The sequence below is a fragment of the Theobroma cacao genome, chromosome 3 (genome assembly GCF_053813885.1).
Source record: "Theobroma cacao isolate CCN51 chromosome 3, ASM5381388v1, whole genome shotgun sequence".
Lineage (NCBI taxonomy): Eukaryota > Viridiplantae > Streptophyta > Magnoliopsida > Malvales > Malvaceae > Theobroma > Theobroma cacao.
This window is the reverse complement of record NC_142641.1, coordinates 36,310,124-36,330,458: the sequence shown is the minus strand read 5'-3', so window position 1 is coordinate 36,330,458 and position 20,335 is coordinate 36,310,124. Positions and strand designations below refer to the sequence as shown.

At 32.7% G+C, this 20,335-nt stretch overlaps 2 protein-coding genes across 3 annotated transcripts; one reads left to right on the top strand and one right to left on the bottom strand.

Annotated features, from left to right (window-relative positions):
- Window positions 1-556: 556 nt before the first annotated feature.
- HVA22E (HVA22 homolog E) lies at window positions 557-1,803 on the bottom strand. 2 transcript variants are annotated; one of them, XM_007037971.3, is made up of 5 exons: window positions 1,592-1,803; window positions 1,449-1,475; window positions 1,219-1,341; window positions 932-1,136; window positions 557-760 (listed from the first exon to the last, which is right to left on the bottom strand). In XM_007037971.3, exons 1-5 carry the CDS (start codon window positions 1,636-1,638, stop codon window positions 740-742), a joined length of 423 nt encoding a protein of 140 aa, XP_007038033.3. In that variant the 5' UTR covers window positions 1,639-1,803; the 3' UTR covers window positions 557-739. The 2 variants fall into 2 exon arrangements, with proteins under 2 accessions (XP_007038033.3, XP_017972311.2); XM_018116822.2 differs by lacking the exon at window positions 1,449-1,475 and having other exon boundaries at window positions 1,592-1,783.
- Window positions 1,804-12,514: 10,711 nt separating this feature from the next.
- LOC18605136 (palmitoyl-acyl carrier protein thioesterase, chloroplastic-like) lies at window positions 12,515-14,623 on the top strand. The gene is made up of 6 exons (XM_018116900.2): window positions 12,515-13,057; window positions 13,231-13,364; window positions 13,486-13,599; window positions 13,680-13,857; window positions 13,973-14,041; window positions 14,248-14,623. Exons 1-6 carry the CDS (start codon window positions 12,641-12,643, stop codon window positions 14,500-14,502), a joined length of 1,167 nt encoding a protein of 388 aa, XP_017972389.2. The 5' UTR covers window positions 12,515-12,640; the 3' UTR covers window positions 14,503-14,623.
- Window positions 14,624-20,335: the final 5,712 nt, after the last annotated feature.

Sequence of the window (20,335 nt, the reverse complement as noted above, 5' to 3'; positions counted from 1 at the left end):
GCTTATTGCCCCTGTTTAAGGCCCACGAAGTAAAAGAAATCAGCTCCGGAAAAAGCCTCATCTCGTACTGGGCTTACGTTCCTTCTTAGAGCCCGTATGGGTGGGGTTCGATGCGGTAGGAACCACACCGCACCTTGCTGCAGTGGCGTCCAGCCAAACGAGGCTTTAAAGATCACGACTTCCCGGAGTATCACTGTTTTGCTCTTTTTAGTCATTCAAAGGCGCCAGTCAAAAGTTTAGATTAATTTCTTTTTCGAACGAACAACCTAGAAAAGAAAACCACCGACGAAAAATAAATAATTGGAGGAAAGGGATATAGGAATAAAAGAGGACCCATGGCAATGCAAATTTTAGACTTTTCATTGATATTTTATATTCGTTCAAACCGTTCCGAGTCTTGAATAACGCTCAATTCACTTTCAATTGGTAAAAGTTACTAAGGATTGTAAATGCCTGTAAGTTTCATGGCTTACAGTTTTCGAGTGCGAGGCTAGTTGTTAATTGTTTGAGAATTGAAGTGAAATTTAGGTGGTCAGTTATTATCAATGAAGAGGGATTAAATCACAGACAATCAAAGCTTTGATAATCTCATTCCTAATCATTACATGTCAAGGTTCCTGCAAGCCCATAGACTTGTACAAGGGGTAAGCATTTACAACCACCAAAGAGAAATCACCAATCAGAGCTGAAGTGGAAAACAAGGAACATAAAGATCCAGCAACCAAGGCTACCTTCTTCTTCAGTAAGCCTCTTGCTCCCCCTGCCGTCCACATCAACAACAACCCATCAGAATAATATTGACGAAAACACTGGTGTTGCGTTCCCTCTCCTACTTTTATGTAGCTACTATTCTTTTAATGGAGAATTACAGTGTGTATTAAATATGTAAAAACTCCAAAAGTATTGTGACTGCATAGATTTGTTAACTCACCTTTTTGGGGACGATGAACTGCACAAATTTCTTCTTGCCTTTCCCATTTGGAGAACCGCTATGGTGACCCTGATGTTCTCTCAAAATTCCGTATTTCTTGATTTGCTCTCTCACAAACTTTTCGTATATGAAAGCTGCACCCCTGAACTGTGGTAGAACCAGCCATGCCATAAACAGCAGCTTCACTGAGTACCAAATTGGTATCCTGCAATTCCATTATCGATCCAATTAGAAAACAAATTTTATCATACCTTTCTTTAACTTTGTGTAGACAAGTTCTTAATTACCACTCTAAGACTGACTGGAGCACCATCTCCGTTAGAGTTAGCAACGAATATAAAATCCAATAAGCAAGCCACTGCTCGTCGTCATCCTTGGCCGGGCTCTCTATAGCTATTACCGACGCATATCTGATATACAAAACAATATATTGCAAAAAAACAAGAATATTAAACACCCACAAAATAACCGAAGAAAAAGTAATGACAAACAGCAAATATTGCTAAAATTTCCTTACAAGGGGTACAGCAACATCACCACAGGCCTGCAGGCATGACAAATATATAAAGAAAATCATATATAAAGTTCAATTCTTCATACAAAATCAAGATAAACATATTAGTAGTATAAGACAAAAGATCAAGTCTCAAGAGAAATTACCCAGCTAATGAATGAAGGTTTGTGAGCAAAGTCCAGAAACGACCCATTCTTGAGTTTTCCTCCCTTCAAAATTTTGCTTCCGGGGAAGTGTTTGAAGTTTGAAAAGAGAGAAGCAGAGAGAACACTGGCGGATAGAACAGAGTGAACAGAGTGAAGAAAGAGTTTAATGAGAAAACGATTTGTGCTTCGTTGATATCAAGACAAATTCAAGGGGTAAAAGACTGAAGATGAGGTCACGTATTTATAGGGAGGACTGGGTACCAGGTGGCAAGAAGAGAGCCAGTATCAGATTCTGGCTTGACGTGTGGAAATGGATTAAGCACCGTCCAGATCGTAGTGATCCACTGCTTTTCATCATTAATTAATCGCCGGACCTTGCTATATTTTTCTCTTGATTTGTTTAATGTTTTGTTTGTAATTTGTGAGGGGATTAAGTTATAGCTGAAGTTATGGGAATCTAAGGGGGGAATTGTTCCTTCCCCAAAGTACAAGCCACGTGTTCATGTGTTCGATGATGAAAGGTCGATGACACGCGCCATTATCCACATGGATCCAAATGTAGGACAACAGGTTTAGTCTCTTTTTCGGCTTTTCTTTTCTTCTCCTTCTGCTGCTTCTTTCGTGTATCTGGGTCTCGGACTGGATTTTCCAATGGGGAAACTAGGAACTAGGAAGCCTGCCTGTTGTAAATTCGTTTCTGGGCTCGACCTAGATTAAATAGGCCGGTGTCAATGCTGAGCCCTAAACCTAACCTACACTAACCAATTGAGACAGAGGCTGTTTGTAATTGGAATCCAGAAAAGTGAAAGTCCAATTCAAAGCTGGGAATTTTCATTTTCACCCCTACTTCGTATATTTCTACTAGCAAGTTGTAAGCATCTTAAATGGTATTAAATATTCTCCAATCCCACATTCTCTTCCTTCAAAAAATCACCACCACCACTTGAGTCTAGAGATTGGCATAAATAAATTCCACCACAATTGCCCTCTCAAAACAAGTGAACGTTAATTTATCAAAAAGTCTATGATTTAAAATTTTAAATTTAATCTAAAAACAAGTTCCAAATAATTCAAATACATACATAATAATAACATTCACCCAAATAAATAAAATAAAACAAAAACTCAAAACTACCTAACCCAATGTAAATTGATTCCAGAATAAAAATATCATACACAACCCCAATCTATCTCACCCAATTACCACATCTGTAAAGCCCGACCTTATAAAATACTATTCATGACATACATGTGATGATAGCATGATTGCATGCTAGGAGAGTCTCGAAAGATTTACAAAAGTCGATATTGTACCTAGAGGTACAACAAAGTTAATTTAGTCCTCGAACTGGATCAAATAGGAATTTTAAGGTGAGATTAAGATCGTCACAGTCCAAGGATGATTCAAAATGGTAATTCGAAGTTTGAGGATCAATTTAGAGTCGAATCGAAATTTTCACTATCCAGGAGCAAAATGATCATTTGCCATCTGGGGACAATGAAAATTTTAGAAAAGATTTTTTTGAACCCATTTGACTTATTGGAGTATGATTTGAGGTTTAGAAGTGAAAAATTTTAATTTCAGTATAATTTACAATAAAAGGGTAAAATGGTAATTTTACCATCTCAGGGGCAAAATTGTAATTTTTCACCATCAGGACATTTTTTCCAGCACATGGTCTTCCTTTATCTTCATCTTTGACCCTTGACTAATCAAGTGGTGGAGATAAAATGTTTAAATTTTTAAACTTTTAAAAATAGACCAATAAGAAAATGTCATGTGTCAAGCTTAGGATATGTTATTATTTAACTAAAATATCAGCATAAATCAGCCCATTACTCTCCAAATATTCGGCCAAGTAAGGAAGAGAGAGAAAGAGAGGAAGAACAAACCCTAGGTGAGGAATTTCAAAAGAAAAAGTGTGAAAAATCAAGGAAAACAAGTGAAAAAGGTAGGATTTTTCAACTTAAGCTTGAAACCTATTTTCCTTAAGCATTTCTCCTTATTTTCCATGCTTAAATTACATGTTTTTATGATGAATTGCTGGCTGATCAAAATGGGTTAGGAGAGAGAAAGTTGTTAGATTAATTTGATTTTAAGTTATGTTAGTGTTTTTAGTTAGTTTAGCATATTTAGAAACAAAACAATAAGAAAAGAATTTATTTTCTCCCACAACCATTAAGGGCCGAATTTACCATGTATGAGTGAGGATGAGTTTGATTTTTATTCTAGGAGAATTGGTTAAGAAATGATGAATTATGAGCCTAGAAAAATAATGAGAATTTTCGGAGTAAAAATACGAATTTTTACCCATTAGGGGTATTTTCGTAATTTACTATCGAGACTGATAATTTGCACCACACTGAGGGACATTAAGTCAATTTGGGTGCAATTGAGGTATAGAAACTGAAAAAAATTAATTTAGGATTAAATTGGACGCGTTAGTAATTTAATTGGGTGATAAGACGAATTAGGCCAATACTGAGTTTAGATAGTTACCAGTACATTTTTGCATTCCATATTATGCATTAATAGTCTAAATTAGTTTAATTTCAATTAGTACCAATGTAGTGAATTTCTCGATTTTGTACTGTGTCAAGGTGGTGAGTCCTCCGATAAAGGCAAGGAAATTGCATCCGATGACCAGTAGACAGAGTGCATCGAAAGTCTACATTCTAGACATTGTGAGTAAACTTACTGTCATTTTAATTATCTATGGTGGTTTTTAGATGATTTCATGAATTCTATGGAAAAAGGAATTTAAAAAGGTAAATTTTCATGTTTTATGAATAAATGTGTTTCAATGAAATTAAATTATAAATTATTTTGAAATTAATAGTGATTTTGAAAAATAGAGTACACGGAGACTGTAAATTGTGGCAATTTGATTGTTTAAATTGATTAGCTTATGATAAATCGGACATGATTGGCTAGTTGGCAATTGTATTGAAATGCGAATTGTTTGATTGCCTTGAAAGACTGTGAATTACAAAATTGTCATATCATGTTATTGAGTTTTATTGTATAGTGGATTATATATATTAATTAATCACTGCAGTAGAGGGTTTTTGTGGACCAGCCTTTTAGAGGGGCACGGTAAACCCCATTATATTTTTACCTCGAATGGAGAGGTGCGTAGGGTATCTCCTGGGGTAAAGCTTAAGGTTCACTTCACGCCAAACCATCGTGTGAGGGGGAACTCAGCCAACGCCAAGGAATGACTATGTTTTCAAAACAAAAAAAAAACATGATTTATGTGAAATGTGAATTTTAATAGCCTTGGCGATCTCGGTAGGATGCCTCGCCCAAGGTGTCCTTGAAAATAGATTTATGGCACAAGCCTAGTTTTTATGAGATTCATAAGCCTCTTTACATATTTTAAATTAAATGTATTCTAATGCTGTGATCCAGTTTACGATGATTTATTTTATTGTCTTCATGTACTCAACTCTAGATATTTATGATGATGTATGTTTACTCATTGGGATTTTATAATCTCACTACCCTCCTTTCCACCCATTTCAAGTTCAATATAGGCTGTAGAGAGCTGATCTCATCGAGGACTACCGTTAGATCTGCATTTTCCAAACCGTAGGTTCACAGTCCTCTTTATTTTTGTTTATTCGGGGGCCCTCTTGTTATTGTAAATTAAATTAAATATTTTGGCTCACTGTATTTTAGTATGTATAAATTTATTTAGCTTTTACGTTATAAAAATTATTCACGTATAACTCTATAAATATTGTTTTATAAGAAAATAGAATATTTTACTTAATATTTCTTTTATTTTCTTATTATATTCAAATAACCGTAATTTCATTTTAAATGAAGATTTTAGACTTTTAAACTCATTTTGATTATGAATTATGTCTTTTGTACTTGTATGTTACATTTTAGCCAGTTTCAAAGTTTTTGAAAAAAATGACTAAAATATCCCTGTGAGACGAAAATTAATATTTTATTTGTTTTAAGTTGGAAACGGCTTAAAATTTTTTAAAACACGATATTTGACAATGGTTGCTCACAAGGGAACAGAGAAACTGATAGTCAAGCCTTGCGAGGTTTCGGGTTGACATTTCGGGGCAATGAGTGTCTACCGGGATACCGCGACGGTTGTCACGAGCTCGAGGGGAGTACCGGGTCGTGACAACATCTACTTGTGCAAATAAATGGCGGCTTGATAGAAGGTTTTGTGCTTAATATATCGAATTGACTCCTAAGAAAATGTTTTATTCCTTCTCAAGTCTCATCTCTTTAACCATTTGTGTAAAGGTAAAATGCCTCGACTGATTGGGTTAAAATTCTGTAAGAGTTTATTCAAGAAAAAACTATTATGTTATATGTGTACGTTGTTACATGCAATATCGTCTTCTTATTCAAAAAGGAGTCCAATTAATTTCATTTGTTTAAGTTAGAGAATTTTTTTATTAAAAAAAATAAATCTTGAATATTTGAACCACTTCATAAGACATAAATATTAATAAAATTCATATGATCTTAAATAAGTAATGAAGTTGAACATGAAATACGCATCTTGTCTCGCACATGGCGCATTTTATGCAAAACTTTGATAGATTACTTTGGTTGCCAACCAGCAACTGACAAGAGAAATGGGAGATTTTTTCCACTGTTTGAAAATATAAGAACTTATGAATAAACGAAAGAAAGAATCTGATTTTGAGGCGTTTAAATAATTTTTTTAAAGGATTTTATGTCTTTAGGATAAAAAATGCCTCAAAACTCTTAATCAGAAGATATTAATGTTATTACATGATTAGCAGTTGAAGTAGAAGATTTAGGTCTGATTTTCAAGTAACTTGTTTTGGTTTATCAGAGAATTCGTAAATAATTTTGAAATTTGAATGATATGAAAATTTTTAAAAAAATCAATTAGTCAGAAAAACCTAATATTTTGGGGAAATCGATGTTGCTTTGATATGCTATAATGAAAAGAAGTAACTTTGGCAACAAGATGGGTAGAAAGTATGATCATGTCAATTGATGATTCTTGTTTCTTGTTAACTTCTTTGTAATCTGTTCAAAGATAATGTAAAATTTCCTAACTCCCACACCAGTTGCAATGTCCTTGAAGTAAGAAAAAATTTCATTAAGAGCATGGATGATCACAAGTTCATCTTGACTTAAAAGTGAATTCAGCAATGCAAGTTCATTAGCAACGTTTCCAGAAGTATTCAAAAACTTCGTAGTGCTTTTGGATTTGGTAAGTTTTTCCTTCGGATTCACCATTTGAGATCTAGATTTGTTAACATACAACTTATTTATTGATTTTGACCCAAACATCAAAGGAAGTTTAAGCAAAAGCAAAAAAAGCACAACACTTTTTGTGACGAATGAAATAATGTCATAATGCAGTAGCTGATCTTGTCTGATCTTAATGACTATGTGCTAGATTAGCAATAAGAATAAAAGGGTTCAAACGTGCTGCCATATCATGATAAGAGGGCAAGGAGTGTAACTAGTGGGATTTGACCTCCTGTTCAAACATGAAAATAATCAATAAATTAAAATAAAAACACAACAAAAAAATAAAATAATATTTAATCAAAAAAACAGTCGAATCTTACAAGATCAATATTTATGTTTTTCATGTAACTTTCAAATTAATTATGAACACTCATAAGTTTAAGAGTTACATACCTTGCTCTAGATATTGTAATCAAGAGCCAATTAAATCCAAAACCTTGCCTCTTAACTTTTAAGATTTGTCAAATTTGCAGCCACTCAAGTGTTTGGCCTCTAACAGTAATCCGCACAATGATTGAATAAGACTTTCTCAAAGCGAGGATTTTACTTGTGCTAGCAAGTTTTGTTTCTAAAACAAAATGACTAAAAGTTTTTACCGAATCTTATTTTTGTCAGACAAAGAAAACTATTTTTCTTTTCTTATTTTATGAAACAGTTGAGATGTGGTTTTTAGGCTTAGAGTTTTTAGTTTACTAACATAACATATTTATATAGCCAAACTAAGTTGTAACCGTAAATACAACAATTGTATTTTAATTTAATTAAGTATTTGAGAACTTCATTAATTTTTCACTTTATTTTGGCTTTTTTTTCTTAATTAAGTCTAACTTAATTAATTATCCTTATTTAATCCCAATCATGTTACTTAATGTATGTGACCCATTAGGCTTCTAACATGTTGGTAATAAATATAAATCATAATCAAATATCAATTTGACAATTAATTTATATTCATAGATCATGAGCGGCATCTAGCAATACATCATGACCACCCAAATGTTAGAGAGTCAATTAAGGAATTTGACAAAGTCGTTCAGTGATAAACCTCTCAGTGTAATACGGTCCTTTAATCAATTATCCTGGATATATCATTAAGCATGGCTCAATGTCTACTTATAACATTCCATAGTAGTTCTCATAATTCATGCTAACCTTATAAATTTAGGAAACTAACTTTTCTCAAATTCATCATGCTTTGGCCAAAGACTTTATTCAAATTAATCAAGAATTGAGAACAAGTGAAATACATCCCCTCATATCACTTAGGGTGATGAATCCTCTCTTAACCACTCACTCACCTTCGCATGCTTCATGTCATACTCAAAAGCACCCTGTTTAGGCATCTGATCGCCTCTAGATCCATAAGATGAAATCAAAGTATGTCATTTCCCATACAAGATGACCTGGTATCTCAAGTTCAAGGACTAGTTGCATGACTATCACATGAGAACATTTTCCATAAACATTTAAGTGAAATACCAAATAGAGTTTTCATAACGGGTCATGTTCAATGAACTTGTTCTTTAACAAGCACTTACATGTTATCCTCAATTATCACTTAGGGTGATGAATCATCTTTTAACCACTCACTCACCTTCGCATGCTTCATGTCATACTCAAAAGCACCCTGTTTAGGCATCTGATCGCCTCTAGATCCATAAGATGAAATCAAAGTATGTCATTTCCCATACAAGATGACCTGGTATCTCAAGTTCAAGGACTAGTTGCATGACTATCACATGAGAATATTTTCCATAAACATTTAAGTGAAATACCAAATAGAGTTCTCATAACGGGTCATGTTCAATGAACTTGTTCTTTAACAAGCACCTACATGTTATCCTCAATTATCCTATATACTTCAATTTATGAGATCAATTCCTTACTTTTCAAGTAAGGAGGCTTAACATGTACTGGTCTTTGAGCATTATCAATACCCTGTCTTGACAATACAATGACTAAGAACAATTTTAAGAGCATGGCTTCGATGCATAATGATCTCATAATTGTAACAACTTTACAATTCTCTTACAAGGTCTTTATGTTCCCTAAACTTCATCCAATTAGTACTTAATAACTCCTTATTATAATATTAACATGAAAGAAAACCTCTATCACATATAATTATGCTATTAAATATGCATTAAATAATAATATATATTCTTTGATTAATCCAATTGGCTCAAGGGTATATACTAACAGTAACTTTCTACATATCCGAGTAGTTTATATCCAACCAAGTGAGACTTGAGTTGAGTCCTCAAGTGAGTTTTATAAGCTTTATAAGCAAGTGTCAGTAGCGTTAATAGTAATTAAGGAATTTGGTTAGTTCCCAAAAACCTTACGATCATAACTCCCAAAAACCTGTCATTAGAACTGGATTGGGATAAGGTCAAAAGACACATAGAATAGTTGATGATTGGGTTGAATGCTGCTGTTGATATATTCGATAATGTTGTTTGTTTTGTCTCTATATTTCGTGCTCAAGTGATAGTAATTTGAGAAGCTGGCGATACCACTTGTACAGGGAATTGAAACTTGGTTGTGTTGGGATGTTCCTGCGTGTTATATGGGAGGATTTTTGAACAGCCTAAGGAACGTATGCAGATGTCTATAGGTTGATCTCATCTGCAACCAGGTTAATACTTTTGTCTTTTCTTCACTTATGCAGAGCAAGTTATACAGGCCACTGAAAGCTTGTAAATGTCATCTGCACTGCTACCCTTCAAGGGTAGTTTTTGTACTCTCCTACTGATCAATGAAATTTCAGTCTTGCTTTTATTCTTTAAAAAAAAAGAAAAGATTTGATTAATTGGAAAAAAGAAGTGTAGGATTGGACAGGGTTGTTGAAAGGCAGATTGTATTTTCTGAGCTTAAGGAAGACATGATTGGTGGAGTGAAAAAAAAACAAGAAATATTATACATTGGCTTTCATACCATAAAGAAATTCAATATAAAAAAGTGTACATGAAAAAAAACTGTTTTTGTATTATCATTTCACAATGATATATTTATTATAAGAAAAATAAAGATCGTCCAAATCATATGATCTTTAAATTGAAAGTTGAGGTATGAAAAAAATAAATATCATATTCTGGAGTAACCTAAAAATTTCCATTGAAAGTTTCCAGTCATTTGTTGCATTTTCCCTTGTTACCATCCCATAAGCGTATTATGCCAAGTCTTGGCGCCCAAAATAGTTTGGACAAGGCGTTCTGCTAAGCCCATCAAGCTATCTCGACTTAGTCCAAGTTTTGAATAAAATCTTTGTCTTCGGCCCGATCCAACTAAGACATAATTAGATTCATGAAATATTTAATTTTAATCTTAAATATTAAAATCTTTAATATAAAAATATTACTAAATAATTTTAATAATAAATTTAATTTAAATGGGCTTACCTCAAGCACGAACCTAATTTTGAGGGGTATCAATTAACTCGGCCTAACCCAACCCATGAAATTTTGGTATTAAATTTAATAATTATTTATAATAAAATATTATATTGATTATATGACTTTTAAACTATATTTAAGTTTTGAATTCAAGTTTCGAGCTTTTTATTCAAATTGATATTTACCTAGTTGAAAACTCAAATACAAAAAAATAAAGCTCAAGCTCCAAATTTATTAATTGAGCCAAGCTCAACCCTAACAACGTTGTATGGGCTGGACTCGACTCCTTTACACCTTTGAACTAAGGAAAAGATAAGATACACAATCATATTTCAGAAACACTTTCTTCGTCTGGCTTTGAAGCACTCTCTTACTGTAGAGGTGCCTCAATTTTCTAGCACATATATAGCACTAATTAACTAATGGAAGTATCATTGAATGAAGAGAAAATTATGAGGAATAATTTTTTTTAATAAGGATATTTTAAAAATAATTATTAAAATAAATTTAATTATTTTTAGTCATATTTAGTCATGACTTGATAAAAGTACTTTTGAAACTGTTTCTAAGAAATTAAACAATTCATTACAATTTCTCCTCATTTGTGCTTCCGATTTCTCTCTCTCACCATCCCACTCTCTCTAATTTTATCGATTTTTCTCTTCAACATTCGTCTGCTATACTTTCGATTTCTCTCTCTTGTATTTTCAGATTTCTCTTTCATGTGCTTTCAAGACACCAAGCAATGGTTTTGATGTGCTTGGGTGGATGGTTATTTGAAAATTTTGATTTTTAGGTATTTTGGATAAAACTAAAATGATAGAAATGATTACAGATATTTAAAATAGTTTTTAATTGGATCAATTCGGGACCTAGACACCAATAAACTCAAAATTTTGAAATTTATAAATTTAGGTTTTCAAAGAAAATTTTTTTTCGATTTTCAGTCGAAATTTGTGTTTTATATAAGAAAATTTATGTTTTGATTTATGAAAATATGTTAAAAACATTTTAATCAATGCCAAATTGTCAAAAAAAAAACAAAAATAAAGAGAATTGAGAATATTTGAAATTTTGGTTTGTAAATAACAACAATATTTTAGGTTTTAAAGTGTAACAAAATGTTTTTGAATATGACGTGTAACAATAATATTTTTTCAACATGGCGTGTAACAATAATATTTTTTTTTCAATATGACGTGTAACAACCTAACCATGGCGTGCCACCTGTTTTTGTATAGGACGTGTCATTTGTTTTTGTACATGATATGTACATGTTTTTGTACATGGCATGTACATATTTTTGTACATGACGTGTAACAACCTAACCATTTTTGTCACATGTTTTTGTATTTGACGTGTAACATGTTTTTGTATATAACGTGTAGTGTCACATGTTTTTGTATATGACGTATAACAACTTAACTATGGCGTGTCATATATTTTTATACATTACGTGTAACAATCTAATCATGACAAGTTATATGTTTTTGTACATGGCGTGTAACAACCTAACCATGGCATGTAATAACCTAACCATGTCGTTTCACATATTTTTGTACATAACATGGCGTGTAATAACCTAACCATGGCGTGTAATAACCTAACCATGTCGTGTCACATGTTTTTGTATATGGCATATAACATGTTTTTGTACATAACGTGTAACAACCTAACCATATCGTGTTACATATTTTTATACATGACATGTAACATGTTTTTGTACATGACGTGTAGTGTCATATATTTTTATATATGACGTGTAATAACCTAACAATGGCGTGTAACAACCAACTATAATGTATAACATGTTTTTGTATATAACGTGTAATTTTATTAAAGATAATTTTATCCAACTCAGTTAAAAATAATTAAAATTATAAAGAGAGTTAATTTTAAAAACATCTTATTTATAAAGGTTATTAATAAAAATACCCCTTAAATGAATGAATGGCTCATCCCTAAGACATGCAAATTTTTTTTTTAGTAAAAGGGGATGCTTACCCTCAATTGAACCATGCACCAATGCCACTCGAATGCTCCCCTATTTGCGTGCAAGCTAACGACTGAGGTTTCTCGATTTCTCCCCCACCCATTGGAAGTGGTTGAGCTGCAAATTGCATCTGCTCCTCTAGTAATCTTGTTTCTATATAACCACTCGTTTTTTAGAGAGGATTTCCCGTTTCTTCGCTGTTAATTTGTCTTTTGCTATTTCAAAAGTTGTTGAACGAACTAATTAACATTTGAGAATTATATTTTTTTTATTCAACAAGGATGCTGGAGCTAAGGAGCTAGGGACTGCCATCTGTTTCTTTTTCCGAACTCGAAAGTTTGCTAGCTTGGCTCTTTTTTTTTTGTTCGCGGGTGAGCAAATGCGAGGCACTTACCATGGCATCAATGGCCAAAGCAAGCAATGTAACTTCATTATTTCTAGGGGGTGTATGCAAGGAAGAGAAAACGAAGAATGTAGCCATGGCGAAGTTGGGTTTTTATTCTCCACGGAACTTGATCAAACCGAAACGGAAAGGCCTTTTGCTAATTGCAAGTGCTAAAAATCCTCATAATCTTGACATGATCAACGGGAAAAAAGTAAATGGAATTTTTGTTGGTGAAGCTCCATATACGGGAAAGAAGAGCACTGTGTTGATAAAAGAACACGTCCCTTATAAACAAGCCCACGCGGCGAGTTTGGTTGGAAGGTTTGTGGAGGATAGGCATGTCTACAGGCAGACCTTCATCATCAGGTCTTATGAAACTGGACCGGACAAAACTGCCACCATGGAAACGGTTATGAATCTCCTTCAGGTTGGTTTTCTTTATAGCACTATTATACAGACTTCTTTTCATATATTTTTGTATATATGCAAACAATTCCTACTTTCTAGTTTCATCTGCAAAATTTATAGAATGATAGTATGGTTATATAAATATTTTCTTCTTGAGAGACAATTTTTTTGTTGAAACTGTATGCAATGCAGGAAACAGCTTTGAATCATGTAAGGAGCTCTGGTCTTGCTGGGAATGGCTTTGGGGCTACCCGTGAGATGAGCCTTAGGAAACTCATATGGGTCGTCACCCGCATCCACGTTCAAGTGGAGAGATATAGCTGCTGGTATCCCTATTATCCCGATCGATACACCGATATTAGTAATCGTCATATACTATTAATGTTCCTAACATAAAATTTGGTCAACTTTGCATACAAATCAATCCTGAATAATTCAATCTGACAGGGGAGATGTTGTGGAGATTGATACTTGGGTTGATGCAGCAGGAAAGAATGCAATGCGTAGGGACTGGATAATCAGAGACTACAATACACAGGAGATCATAACAAGAGCAACAAGGTGCAGCATCTCCAATTTTTTCCCTCTGCCAACAAATGATTACTGCCTCTTATTAGTTAACTATTTCTATCCCCCTGCAGCACATGGGTGATTATGAACCACGAAACACGAAGATTAACCAAGATTCCTGAACAAGTTAGGCAAGAAGTGATTCCATTCTACCTAAACAGGATTGCAATCGCTGAAGAGAAGAACGATGTCGGAAAGATTGATAAGCTTACTGATGAAAACGCAGAAAGAATACGGTCTGGCTTAGCTGTGAGTTCTAATATACAATAGTTTTGTTACCTCTCTGTGCTTTTTATTGTTCGCGCCATTTTCTGAGAATAATATTTCCCTGGTTTTATGAATTGCCTTTTCTCTCACAATCCAGCCAAGATGGAGCGACATGGATGCCAATCAGCATGTAAACAATGTTAAATACATCGGATGGATTTTGGAGGTACTATAATTATCCCTAATGTCTAAGTCCGACTTAATTATATAAGACAATGAAGTGAATGAACAAATATCAGGGTTTGTGCTTTGGTACAAAGAGACAAAAATAAAAATGTTAAGGATGTTTCAATTAATCAGGCATTCACCAACTAAGTGAAAACTTGTACAAGATGAGGCGGAAATTACAAGAATTTACCACCTGATATGCAGAGTGTGCCAATGGACGTCCTGGAAGAGTATCGTCTGACGAGCATGACCCTGGAGTATCGACGTGAATGCCGGAAATCCAATTTGCTAGAGTCCTTGACGAGTTCAACAGCAAATGTGACAGAAGATTCCAACAACAATTCTAATAATCGCAAGGCAGACTTGGAATACACACATCTGCTTCGCATGCAAGACGACGTGGCAGAGATAGTCCGAGCTAGATCAGAATGGCAATCCAAGGACAAACACAGCTGGTGATTAGAGTGACAAATCCACGGTCATTTTTTTTTTTATTCTTTTCGTTTCATTTTCTTCCTCGTCAAGTCGTTTGCCTTTTTTCTTTGCAGTAAAATATCGTTCTGTGTAATTGACATCTTCAGCCTATTGTTTGTTCGTTTTTGACCACGTATGTAGGTCCTGAGGTTCTAAGAGAAACTAAAGCTCGGTTTGGTTTGTTTTACCGAAAAATATTCTTTGAAAAACATTTTCAAGATTTATACCTATTTAGAAGATGTAAAACATTTTATGAACCACGAAAAATATCTTATCCTTTCAAAGGACGTAAGATATTTTTCAAAGAATAATAAAAATATTTTTATATTAAGTTTATAAGTATAAATTTGATGACTATTAATATTTAACTTAAAATATTAAAAAAATAAAAATATTAATATTTAAATTATACAATATTATTAAAATTAAAAAATATTTTTTAATGAAAGCATTTAATACAATTAAATTTTTTATTTATAAATAAAATAAATCTTACTAATAATTATAATAAAAAATATTTCAATGACCATCATTTGGTGAATACACATTTATAATAGGTTTAAATCTTACTAATAATTACAATAAAAAATATTTTAATTATCGTCAATTAATGAATACATATTTATAAGTATAAGTTTTGGATATCTTACATAATTGATGAATACTTATATTTTTATAGTTATGATAAAAAAGTGATAAGATGAAAAATTATTTTCATTATTGATTTTGTCCATTTTCATTTCCATTCTTCATTTTGATACCAAATTAGTCAAAATCAAATATCAATATTGTTTTGTAATCAGCTCCTATTTATTATTTCAACACCTAAATAACTCCACTAAAAAATATTTTTCATAAAATAATCTAAATAATAAAAAATATTTTCGATAATTTATCTAAATAATAAAAAATATTAAATTTTTTTATTAAAATATTTAACACAAAACAAATTTATCTTGTAAATGATTTTTCGATTACCAAATAGATCTTAATACGTAAATCTTTATGCATCCATCACTTGATAAGCTATACTCCCATTAGGCTCAGAGTTGTTTTGGACCAAAATACTTGACCCAAACTTGTCTGCACCATTTTAATTTTCGTATACATTTGGCCCATATTGTGGGTGGGAAGGGTATATATACCACATACAGCATAGTTTACTCCTACGTTTGTTGAAGGAGATCTGCACTTCTAATCTTTAAGTATAGAAGTTCTCATACACAATATGCATCACGTGAGTCAATAATTTGTAGTTTGAAATTAAAATTTTAGTATATACTAAGCTTGTTCTTGATGTCGTAGAAGCCGTTTTAACATAGTCCAGATTGGACCTAACATTTACTAGTATCACTTTTTCAGTGGAATCAAAGCTTTTTTGGCATCTCAATATATTTCTAATATGGGTGTCGTAAAAATTGGTAAAACCCAAGTTTTGATTCACCAATTAACTTTAACAAAAAGGTAATTCAAAAACTAGACCAATTTGATCAATATGTTGACTTGTGACCCATTTTTTTTATTTGAAAAAGAAATATCCCAACGTTGCTCTTTAAGCAGAGTAATACATAACATACATCCATTGCCTGTGACTCACCTCTTGACAATGAAAGGTTGGGCCAAGGGGAATAAAATAACACCCATGGTGGCCATTGTGATAAAGCCCTTCAATCTTGTCTTCCACCAGAATGGGCAATTTTTCACCAGGAGATTCGTGTGTCTAATATGTAAAAAATTATGGGCCGAAGGGACCTACTATGACTCCAACTCGAAATGTCAAACCCTGGCGGGTAATACATGACTAAACAGTAATAACAAATGAGTGCATTTCCCCAACTAACAGAGGTCCTCTTTGCAGTACAAATAAACTACAAGTTTTTGGTCGTCTTCTATAGTACGATTAGCTTGATACCTATATACCCCTATGTATAGGGGGAGAAGCAACCTGAGCCATTGTTTTCTGTCTTCTTGAACCTACTTTAGGGGACCCAAAAACCCGAATAAAAAGAGCAAACTTTTCACTGAAGCCGTTGATGTGCATATGCTTGGACTCTCCAGCTCCTTTCATTTCTTCAAACCTAAAAAAGAAAGAAATTGACCACAGAATATCCCGTCAATGCATGATCAACGCAAGTATGGAAAATTCTGAAGAAACCAATGGTGCAACAACAAACAAGATATCAATCCAATAATTAAACCATATCATCATGAGCTGAAAACACTCTTCCTTCTTTCTGGTAATTCTCAATCAACCATAGTTTGAGCGGACATGTGACCCGAAATGATTGAGAATTAACTTGTAAAATATATTGATTCTAATAAGTTGAGAGTTTCAATGATACTAATAAAGTAATACCCATTTCTTTTTATATTCCTTCCTCCATTATTTTATCATCTAAGATTCCCTGATTTCAAAACAAGGCTAGTGGAAGCCTCGGAGCAAATTGGGAGACAGGAATTTATCAGTTCAATATTTATATTGGACATACCCAAACCCCACCAACTTAAGAAATAGTTTCTCCTCCCATTCTTCACTCCTTGTGCATTACACTTGTCCCAATAGCTCCCACTTCACAGAGGCATTAATAGCAGGCTACAAGACAAATGAACTAAAGATGATACTAGGTTTTCAATTTTAATCACCCACCACCAATTCCCTATTTCAGTAAAAACAACAGATGCTAACCCAATTATATTCACCAAAGAAAAGCTAAGACAAAAATATACTATATATATTGCCTAGCTAGTGTAGGAAATTCAAAAGCAAAGAGATTATTTGCAATGTTTACTCGACATTAGTAACTATTATCATATACATTAGGGTTGCTGTCCTATATATATGCCATTGTATTGACATTCTCAACTACAATTGCATGGAAATGAATTTGCTGAGATTTTTTTTTCTTATATAAATTAATTAAGTTGAAGTTTTAATGCCCTCTCTTGTAGGTTAAATGCTACAAATTAGGTGGTCGTCAACCAAATTTAGTCGTATGAAAGAATGGGCATAATGAAGTCTCTTATCTCCTCAGCCATGCATGTTACTAACCGCCTTGAACAAGACCAGTTTTCTGGGGTGTCTGAATTTTTATGTCACTGTCATTTGATTGGAACTATACACTCAATTCATTTCATGTAACCATGTAGAAAGTGAAAGTCCATGGAACATGATAACTACTATAGTAGTGGTAGTAGAAATGTTAGATTATATAATAATGAGGATAATAATATACAGTTATATAGAGAAAAGAGTGATGGTCCACGACCGTAGGCTGGCTAAGTAGACAAGACGAAGAACCAATTAGTGTGACCACGTGATGACCACAACCTCACACTTTAGTCCCTGTCACACAGTCACTTCCGCTTCTCCCATTTTTCTGTGTCCAAAGTTCTGACACTGGGGAGCCGTAATGTTACTCAACAACATCGATTAACCCCAATCCAAAAAAGAGACCCTAAATCCCTTAAGAAACCCAAACAAGAAAAAAACCAATTTTGCTTTAACTTTTACGTAATTTTCCCACAAATTATTGAACATGCACCCAACTAAAAGTACAGAGCCACCTGCAAGTCCCGCAGTCTCCTGCGTGTAATGCATGTGAATTTTCAAAACAATTCTTCTCCCCAGAATGTATATCGGGAAAGGGCACTGAACCTTTTTGGGTATTTGAGCTGCCCTATACGTATGTATTCGTAGATGAAGTCATCCCAACATCTTTTATCTACTTCACCCAACCATTTTCAGTTTTATTTTTATACATATTTTATTTATTTATAATAATGATATTAAATTGATTAAATTGATAAAATTTACGTTGACGTATGTAATTTTATGTGACAGAAGCCATTTTCAATATTTACATTCTAAAATGAGAGTTGAACTAACTTATTAACTGTAAATTTTAGTAACCAAAAGTAATAAATGAAACAGTATTTCATTTCATTTCAATTAATTTAGCCTGCGAAACTTGTAGAAGCATAGAAAGTTAGTAATTATGTGCAGGAGGAGGGAGAGGGGCCAAGGAGTGCGAAAATGGTGAAGGGGGAGGGGAATGGGATCACATGGTCACAGGCCCGTAAATACTATGGACCCATCACGTGGGACCCGCCCACCAACCCAACTTGTTCCTGATTTGGACAATATAAACAAGATAGGATTGGAGGCCACGCGTCCGGTGGCGGGTAGGGCGGAAGTGTTTGGAGATGGAAAAGGAATATTCCGTGAATGTCATAAGAAATGCAGAGCGAAGGACGGGATGGAGGATGATGAGATGTAATGGGCCTTTGATGGGTCCATTTGCACCGCAAACTAAAATATTATTATATGGGAAGAAATGAGATGGAACCATATTTTAACTGGATCATGAGCAACAACTTCATTGCCCATGTGACACTTGCATGCCATTTTCTTTATATTTTCTTCTCTAATATTGTGGAGCATTACATATATATTAAAATAATCTAATAATAATTCTATCAGTGTTTATTATGTTATAGAATATATGGCTTAGTATGATTTCCATATCATCATTCACTTTTGTGAATATTCTTGTATGAAATATAAAATTTAAGTCTACTAATTAATTGGTATTTCCAAATTTTGTAATAATATACAACTTATGTTATCTTATGCATCTAATTCATGCAAATAAGAATGTCGTGTTTGATTATAAATCTGTTAATATCTATACTTTTAACTATAGTCAACTTTTAAATTTGATATTTAAAATTTAGAGATGTAAATGGATTCATTATCAATTATTTTTTAGGTACTCCACACGAAACCCGTTTAACTATTAAAGCATCTAAATTCTATTAAAATCTGTATAAAATTGTAAAATATTATTCAAAATCGAATCTTAATAATAAAGTATTATTCGTTAATTATTCGAATCTGTTAAGTATTCGATTTTACAAGGAAATTTTTTTTTCAAAGATTTGGAGTGTTTTCCATCCTCGAGTTCAATCATTACTGGAACAAAATTTTACATATTTCAGTTTGCATCATAATTCAATTAAAATATATTAATTTTATATTTATTAATTTTAAAAAATAAGTTATTAGAAAAATGATAGACTAGTTAAGATAACAAAAATTGTGTTAAAGGTAAAGAGGTCAAAAGTTCAAATCTCACTAAATTTAAAAATTTTGTAACATTTATATGATTTAGTTCGGATTTTTAAAAGTCTTTCCCTAATCTACCCGTAATTAAATAAAGTACCTACACTTAGACTTGATAATTCGTGTTAACGTGTCGTAAACATATTAGACACGATTAGATACGAAACAAGTTAAGGCTAAACACAAACATGACACGTTTAATATTCGTGTATTAAATTTAAAACACGTACATATATACGTTTAATATACATGTAACACGACACGACAAGATTAACATGTTTATTAAATATGTTAGTTTACGACACGTCACGATTAATAACACATTTAACACGATTAAATAAAAATATTTACAATTAAATATAATTTTATTATTTTAATTTAAAATATATAATTATAAAAATAATTATAATAAAATAAAAATAAAAATAACATCAAATAATCACCAAAAGTTAAAAATTATGGTTGAACATGTATAATTACATTATACCTTTTTATAAAATTAAAAAAACTTATTAAAATAATTATTTAAAATTATTTATATAAAGTTAAAATAGTTTTTAACTATTAATTTTTAATAGGTTAATAAATGTGTCACATATACACGTTTAAACACGATAACACGATAATATGATTAAGTAAACGTGTTTTAAACGTATTTATCATGTCAGACACGAAATACGTTAAGATTAAATCTAA